Source organism: Elaeis guineensis, chromosome 5 (genome assembly GCF_000442705.2).
Source record: "Elaeis guineensis isolate ETL-2024a chromosome 5, EG11, whole genome shotgun sequence".
NCBI lineage: Eukaryota > Viridiplantae > Streptophyta > Magnoliopsida > Arecales > Arecaceae > Elaeis > Elaeis guineensis.
In genome coordinates this window covers 129,518,918-129,527,982 of record NC_025997.2, presented here as the reverse complement: position 1 = coordinate 129,527,982, position 9,065 = coordinate 129,518,918, and the positions used below count along the sequence as shown (strand labels likewise).

General features: G+C 35.9%; 1 protein-coding gene across 2 annotated transcripts; it reads right to left on the bottom strand.

The window, feature by feature from the left end:
• Positions 1-663: 663 nt before the first annotated feature.
• LOC105045692 (ricin) lies at positions 664-8,586 on the bottom strand. 2 transcript variants are annotated; one of them, XM_010924058.4, is made up of 3 exons: positions 8,430-8,580; positions 6,167-6,296; positions 664-2,732 (listed from the first exon to the last, which is right to left on the bottom strand). In XM_010924058.4, the coding sequence occupies exon 3, from the start codon at positions 2,724-2,726 to the stop codon at positions 1,014-1,016; it is 1,713 nt and encodes a 570-aa protein (XP_010922360.1). In that variant the 5' UTR covers positions 2,727-2,732; positions 6,167-6,296; positions 8,430-8,580; the 3' UTR covers positions 664-1,013. The 2 variants fall into 2 exon arrangements, with proteins under 2 accessions (XP_010922360.1, XP_073114669.1); XM_073258568.1 differs by lacking the exon at positions 6,167-6,296 and having other exon boundaries at positions 8,430-8,586.
• Positions 8,587-9,065: the final 479 nt, after the last annotated feature.

Genomic DNA, 9,065 nt, shown 5'->3' with positions numbered 1-9,065 from the left:
TTGACTGGAGTTTGGAAGATCGAGAGGATTGTGGCTATCGATATTATGATTGAGTTTTTTAATCTTTTTAGGGGTGTTTGGTTAAAGAGAATGGAGGTTTGAAATCGAAATCGAAATGAGTGACTCCCATTTCAACGGTTTGGTTGGAAAAAGTTCCATTCCGATTTCGATTCTGGGATAGAATGTGAAGGGATCAATCTATATAGAACTCAATCTCTATTCTCCTCTATGGATTCAATTTTTCATTTCAATTCTGATTTCGATTTCGATTCCGGTCACGATCCAAACACTTCGGAGGATTTGATCATTCCGATTCCTAACCATTCTCATTACCATTCCCATTTTGATTCCAGTTACGAATCAAATACCCCCTTTATGTGCTAGCTGAGAAGATTACTGAAATTCTTAAATTATTATTATTATTTCTATAAGTTTTTTCTTTGATCTTTTTCCATACGTGGTAGATTATACGATGGATGAAGTATATATCCTGACCGCTCCCTATGCTGATATGGGTTTTGCTGAAATCATTGTTTTGTTTGCTACTGCACAAAAAATTGTGAACTTGGAAGCTTCCTTAAGCAGAAACGGAGGTTCAATCATGCATGATCTTGTAGAATAGTTGTGCATAAAATATTCATCAGAGCCGAAAGACTCATTTAATTTTGCGCCCGTAAAGTGAAATATAATTAGTGACAACTTCAGTAACAACGGATGCAATTTATCCCCATTTAAATACAGCATATATAGGGAATAACAGACGCTCCTTGCATGCATGTTGGGCTCGTAGCTCTGAAGTTGCTACCTATTCACTCCACTTAACAGACCAAACTCCACAACCACACATATTAAGAGAAGATAGGAAACAAACCTAAGGAAAAGGGAAATTCGAACAACCAAGTGGGCCAGGGCCACCACACAAACTACCAAGGGCTCGCTAACCTCACCCATAATTTGATGTCTTTTATTTGAGCTACTCATAAGCTGGAGACACCGCAAGAGAGCAGATGTAATCAAAGCATTGGAAGCCACTTCTGGTTAGGATTCCCAGTGAACGGCCACAAGATTATTTGCTTAAGGCTTGGATCAGATCCTTTCACGTCCATCACGAGTCCCTGCTTCAAATTCAAAATGGTGCCATCGTTTGTAAACACCCAGCGTTGCCCAGAGGACCCAGGACTACAAGAGACAACGGTGATATTCGTTCCCTGGAGAAGATCATTACTGGTGAGGCAGCGGTCTTGGTTCTGCTGAGGCCGTATAGAACCATCTGCATAGAGAGCCCATTTTTGTTCTACCTTGTTGCTCGCACAATTCCCTACCCACACGCCGGTTCCGTCCGTTTCCAAACAGAGATCCATAAACCCAACAATGGACGCCACGAAAGGTTGTGTATTATTGCTGGCGAGCCAGCCTTGACGGGAAGCATAGATGTTGGTCTCCACGGTGAGTGTGGTGCCACTATTCCCTGACTCTGCGCTCAAGACTAGCGCTGACCTGGGATTTATGATGGTTCCATTGTCCCATACTTCCCAACGGGTGGCATCAGTCACGGCAGTGGTGCAATCATAGATCATCACATAGCTTCCTGGACTATAACCATAGGTGGTCAAGCACTTGCCATTAGATCGAATTGTCCCATCCCTTTTCAAAGTCCACAATTGATTCGCGTCCGTATTAGATTTACACGGCCACAGCTGTATCGGGTTTCCGTCGTTGTATTGTCCATCCCTCACATCAACGCATAGACCATTTCGACCGCTGATGCGTGTCGTGGGCTCTGGATGTGCACAAGTATCGCCGTCATCCTCGGCGACGACGGACCTTATAAGCGGAGAAAACTGAGATGATGCTTGGTTCGCGCAAACGAACACCATGAATGCCAGGTTTGAAATTATGATTGGCGTCACACTGTCCACCATGACCGGGGTATAGTTGGGTCTTTGTAATTGAACTGGGCTGCAAAAAACTCCTTGATTGGATTCCTGGATTGCAGTGGAGAGGGCTCCCCAGTTATTCTCGAGGCTGAGCATGCTAGCGTCGGGGCGAAAGGTTTGGTATCCTCCGCTTGTAATGCTTTGGCGCACCCGTTGCTCGATATATCTAAATCGCGCTGCCTCTGAAACCATCTGGATGGAAACTATAAGAGAACGAGCCTGGGTGTTTTGCTGAACGCTGCTGGTCCTATGAAGCGATGAGATCGCTTCCTCTAGTGCCAATATTCCTAGGTCGATGTTCTCTCTATCTTCGCCTGCAACTCTTTGAAGTGCGGGATAGCTACTATTGAATGAAAGAGTTTGTCGCTCTGTGTTTGTGAAAAGATTAGAAAATGCAACGTCCGGAGCATCTCTAAAGAAGTAGGACTGATCTCCCGCCTGATAAGCCACCACATATGCATTGATGACATCTACTGCTAATGTGACGGATGCCTCCCCCCAATTTGAGAGTTCCACCAAAAGAAACCGCTGGGAATCGGGCACTGTGGATGGATCACGTAACACTGGTATTCCATACCTCTCATCTCCACTTGCCAATTGATCTCTCAGATCTTTCATAAACTGCGTGTAGCTTTCCCTAGTGGCATTTACGGTGGTGAAGCGCACCGTGTTGTAGCGGAGTGTGTATTTATCTTCTACCGTTGACGTGCACACCCAAGCTGGTCCAACTATGGCAGCCCACCAAACCCATGTTGCCACTGCTTTCCACACTTTCATATTTCCTTTCATCAGCAACTGCAGAGAATTTTCGACTTTCACCCGTCAAATTAGATGAAGATGCTTAAATCCAGCTTACTAATTAATCAATCAACCGAACTAGCAAAAAGATAAAAATATTTTGATGGAAAATTCTCAATGATAAGACCCTAGCTAATATTATGTTCCATGAAAGGAAAATTCAAACAAAAAGGTATTTTTTTGGGTTTTCAACGATTTTTGTTTTTTAAAAGAGACAACTGCAGAAGGTCTTGTTCATTCAGAAATTTTCTTATTTCATAATCAAACATGATCAAAAGTTGATGATTTTCAGTACCTAGATACAAAACATCATATACTTTAAAAATGTAAAATTTTTTACTTTAAAAATCAAAAAATTCGCATACAATAAGGAACTTTTTCATTTTTACAAAATTCAACCAATTATGACTAATTTTTAGAAAAATTTGAAAAAATAGTTAGAAACCATTTTGAGCAAAATCAAGTGATGGTTTAGGGCTTTGAAAGTCCAATTTCAATTACCAACTTTGTGGATCCTAATGTCACCCTCGATTTGCATGAATTTTGAGATTTTTGATACAGAGATCAATTTAATAGAGAGAGGGGCCTTTCATTGACTGTAAAAAATCCATAGGGAATTAGAAAGCATGATTTCAAAATTTGAAAACTAGGCTTGAAGAGATATCCAACCATACAAAATTCGTTCAAAACAGATTTCCAATTAAAAGATATGGCTTTCGGAAATTAAATTGATTTGCAAAATTAACAAATTTTGAAATTTATTTCTTGAAAACTTGCTTTGGAAAATTTTGAAAATTTTCGAGTAAGGAAAAGCATTTTTGAAAATTTTCGAACTTTTTTAATTTTCTTGAAATTTGATTTTTAGAATGTTTTGGAATTTTTTGGAAGGAAAGAAACATGTTTTTGATTTTCTTCATTTTTGTAAGGAATAAAACATATTTTGGAATTTTTCAAAGAAATGAGAAATATTTTTGGACATTTTTGGATTTTGAGAAACTTACTATGAAAATTCACTTTTTGAAATTGTTTAAAATTTGAAAATTTTGGGAAAAGAAAATATTTATTCTTGACATTTATTTTTTTTTGGAATTTCTTGAATTTCTAAGATAAGAAAAAGATTATTTTGAAATTTTCTTGAACTTTTGGATTTTAGAAATTTATTTTGGCGATTTCATTTTTGGGAACGTTGTTGAGAAACAAGAAAATATTTTTTGAATTTTTCTTAAATTTTCAAAAAGGAAAGGAAAAATATTTTGAAAACCCTTTTTTTGTTTCGTAAATTCTTAATTTTTACAATTTCAATTTTGGAAACAAAAGGAACACGTTGGAAAGAATTTTCATGGAACCTGTATTGAAATTTTATGATAAAAATTTTCAAAGGAACCCTAAGTATGCTACTAGAAAATAAATTGTATTTGAAAATATTTGTTTCCTCTTTAATATTATTTTTATTGGTAAAACGAAATAACTGAGGAAAGAAGATCCAGAAGCATGGGCTCTCTTTTCATTGCCCGACGGCTCCAAGAATTCAAGACATTCTAAATCTGAAGGGTTTAAGTGTTTCACTATTTTTTTTTTAATATATAAATGTAATTTTTAAAGCAACAAAGATCTTTGATGATATAAGAGATTTCTTTGTGGCCGAGTATGTGGTCAATTAGAAAGAGTCCCGTGCTACGTAGCGGGATTCATCAAAATATGAAAAGACTAGAATAAATAATTATTAAAAAATTATTTTTAATTAAAATATATTTGATATATAATATTATTTGAGAAAATCTCCAAATCCTATCAAATATGATGCTTCTACCAAGATTAAGCTCTCAAAACCTCAACGGAACACCTCACACCACTACAACTCTCACAAATCCCATGTACTTCAACAAAAAGGCCAATCAGAACTTAAAAAACCCTTCTAATCTCTCTCTAAGTGCCCTCCTTCCCCACGGATCTTTGAAAAAGATAATGAAATGAAAAATAAATCATGTTAGGGAAAGACATTCGAGATAGGATGTCAAGATCTTAAGCATTTTTGTTAGGGAAACCACACAACAATAGCAATTTATAATACTTATGCTGATACTAAATATATATATATATATATATATATATATATATATATATATATATATATATATATATATATATATGAAAACTGAAATTGAGAAAAAATAGATTAACTATTTAGATTGTTCACGTAAGCAGCACTTTATTACCTATGAATGCCGTTTGGATCAAAATCAATCTGCAATATGCTACATATCTAGACTCTTCTACTTAACAATTTTTGAAGCATTGAATTCAAATATAATATTATTAAAATACTGAATTAAAGCTCACTTAGGTCACTTAAATGATGTTTTTAAAGTCTGATATTATTATCATCTTACAATAGTTGAGAATATGGATGGACTTCATAAATTTAAATAAATATTATTTTATTATTTTTAATAATTTTTTTTAAATAATTAATTCTGTGATCTAAAATATACGTGCAATGTGAGGACTCAAAACTACTGTCATGATAAAATATTGTTCGGAGGCACCAACATGGCCTCCCATTCGATGGCCTGGAATACTCGGGAGCACCCCAATCACCCATTGCCAGATTCAAAGGGTCATAAAGGGGACAGGACGCCGGGACATTATTCAAAGAATAGATATTATTCTTTTCAATTTCAAAATTTAGATCCAATAAGTACGTGTGAGGTGTCTGAAGGCCCGATTGAAACATTTTTTTTATTATTTATTTATGTTAGTCGCTGTTCCAATATTGGACTTCATACCAGTGTCCATGCTCTTGGCATCAGCGGTTACATGAGGGCAAAATTTTTTCACAAGATCTATTTGCATGTATCAAAAACTTAACAAGCTACTTTTTGATGGAGCTTACAAAAGTAGTCCAGCTTGACCAGAATTGTCCGAACCAGTGATATAATCTATGTTTTTAGGTAAAAACTGAAGACGTCCTACCTAATCACTATTTAATACATCATTATATATATATATATATATATATATATATGAAAGCTGAAATTATGAAAAAATAGATTAGCTATTTAATTATTCATATAAGCAGCATCTTATCCTCTATAAATATTATTTGGATCAAAATTAATCTACATTATATTAAGTATCTAGACTATCCTACCTAACAATTTTTAAAACATTGAATTCAAACATGATGTTATTAAAAGACTGAATTAAAATTTATTTATGAGACTTATATGATATTTTTAAAATTTAATAATTGAGAATATGGATCGACATCATGAATTTAGATAGATATTATTTTATTATTTATCAATATTTTTTTTTAATGACCTATTATGTGATCTAGAATGCCGTGGGAGCTCAAAACTAGTATTAGCAATAATGTGCTTGTGCTTAATTAAAAAGATTAAATGCAAAGAGAAAACCAAAATGCTCACCTGATCGCGCAGAGGATCCGCGGAGAATTTTTAGAAAGAGGCAAGTTTAATTGATGTCCGACAAGGAGGTGGGGATGGATGCTCTCATATAGCCGAAGGGGGAATGGCTCTACGGTGAAGATTGATTTGCCTAAAATGAAAGGCAAAGGCCAATTAGATTGGTCCAATGGCTATCCACAAATGGGCAAAAATAATCAAGGCCTGCTATTGATTCAACACGGCAGGCCAAAGGAGTAGCAACACGTGGCAGGTTCTAGATTAAGCCCTCTGGTATGTGACGTATGTCCTGATGACGTCACACGACAAATCCCACACTAAACAATTATAGCGATTAATAAGGGATTTTTTTAATTATTTTTTTATTATTTATTTTCAAAAATATCTTCTTCCTCGATTTAATATCAAAACTACCGTCCACGCATGAAATCACCACTTCAAATGACGATTTCACAGCCAACTCAGCCCACCTCGAGCCCATCTGACCAGGTGAAGTAGACAAAATTAAAATTGCCATTTTGACGTGCGTTTTCACTAAAATCGCTTTTTGGACTGGCGATTTCACTGGAATCACTGTTTTGGCTCGCAATTTCACGCCCAGTCCCTTTCCCTTGTCTCCTCCGTGACTTCATGCATTGGGTGCACACCAAGGGGCCGCAAGTGCAGCACAGGCACCGACGGACGATGCGGGTTGTCAGGGGCAGTGTAGGGGGCTGCGAGGGGTGGGGTGCAAGAGACTGGGGGGTGGGTGAGGGCAGCGGTGTGGGTGGGTGAGAGTGGCGATGAATGCGGCTGTGAAGGTCATGGGGTATTGCAGATTCACCGAAGGGCTAGGGGGTGGTGCAGACGATCGAGGGATCGGGGGATGGTGCCGTTGCGGCAACATGTGGGGTACCACGGGGGATAAGGCGCACAGAGCTGGGGAGGTATGGCGTGCGAGAGAAGGAGAAGGAAAGAAAAAAATAAATAATAATAATAAATATTTAAAAATAATAAAAATAAAAAATAAATTATTAAAAATTATTAAAAATAGAAGATTTTTATAATAAAAATAGTTTTTTAAAATAATAATAAAATATTATTTTTAAAAAATTTAAAAAATAATTTTAAAATATTAATTTTAAAAGATAATTTTGAAAAATATGTGAAAGGAGGGAAGAAGGAAGATTTTAAAAAATAATAAAATTTAATTTTTAAAATTAAATTTTACAGATATAATCTACATAGTTCTATTTCACAGATATAATCTACAAGTTCTTGAAGACTACATCAATTTGGAAGACTACCTTTGGACTATCAATGGTTTCTAAGCTACAAGCTGATGCATCATTACTTTTCTCTTTTGTACTCGATGACTGTTGTACTCATGTTACCATATCTATTCCTTCTGTTTATAGGACTAGTTTCTTTTTGTTTGTAAATATTATAGGCTCTTGCTCCTGTTTGTGTTTGATTTCAGAAGATTTTGGTTTTATTGATCTTTATTTCTGTAATTAGCTACACTTACTTGTACCTTTCTCAGCTTTCTTAATATACAGCCACTGGCTCCAATATTTTATCAAAGAAAAAAGTACTTATCCACTCTTTTATTGTCCGGAATATTAATGAAAGGATCGCCACCGCTTCTCCATCGCAAATGCTCATCATTCGAAGATAATATCGTTACAGAAAGAACCATTTACATCCCAATCCCTCTTTCCGAATTGGCTTTCTAAACTGACCTGGCATATGACATTTATGTTGTAGATCCCATGTCTTGCCATATCTTTCCATTAGTCATAACATGTGTAAAAGATCTCGGAATTGTAATACAGAAGAAAAGAATGAAAATAATAACGAAATAACAGAAGAAAGAAAATCTAAAAGCATGGCATTTATGTTGTAGATCCCATGTCTTGCCATATCATTCCATCAGTCATAACACGTGTAAGAGATCTCGGAATTGTAATATAGAAGAAAAGAATGAAAATAACGAAATAACAGAGGAAAGAAAATCTAAAAGCATGGGCTCTTTTTCTTTGCTCCACGGCTCCAAGAATTCAAGGCATTCTAAATCTGAAGGATTTAAGTGTTTTACTGTTTTCTTTTTTTAATATATAAATTTAATTTTTAAAGCAACAAAGTTCTTTGATGATATAAGAGATTTCTTTGGGACTGAATCTGCTTTTCATGGTCAACTAGAAAGAAAATCTAAAAAACCCAAAGCACGTACATGAATAATTCTAAAACTAAAGAAAGAAAAAAAAAAAAAAAGAAAAAAAAATACCTTGAGAGGAAATTTAGGAACTCTCTCTCTTGCTGATCGGAAAGAGGAATAGAACGATGGGAGATTGAAGCGTTGGGGTCTCACTTATAGCTGCAATCGGCCGCATCCCTTGATTAAGATGACAGCACGTGACGGTACCGTCACGGCCTACCCTCCGATAGAAGCATCAATCATCGTACGTCCGCTTCAGCAGGAAGTTCACGGGGAGGTGGCGGGAGAAAAGAATGCGAGTCGGTCCACAACACGTCCCAGACCAAACAATTATATCAATTACCAAGTGGGGCACTATCTTGGGCGTAAACAAAAATCGTACTGGTTCTTTCCTGCAACCTCGTACGACTGCTTAAAATGCAATGCATGTGGTCCTGCCTTTTCCTAATTGCCACGTCGTTTTTCGTTGGATTTATATCATTGATGTTTGCGATAAACTCTCACATTCTAGCCAACAAAAGCTCCCACGTTTTCAATATTATGAATTTGTTGTACTTTTTTTTTTTGAATTTCCAAACTTCCTCCAACCTCCTGTAGCCTTGTCCCTTGAACAATATTAATGGAAGGACAGTAGATTTCATACAATTTAATCAATTTTTGAGAGAGAGATAATCTATCATCTATTCTGCATTAATACCATATTTA

Bases quoted from the DNA above. Each gene is read 5' to 3' on its own strand.
- LOC105045692 (XM_073258568.1), bottom strand. From the start codon at position 2,726: ATGAAAGGAAATATGAAAGTGTGGAAAGCAGTGGCAACATGGGTTTGG.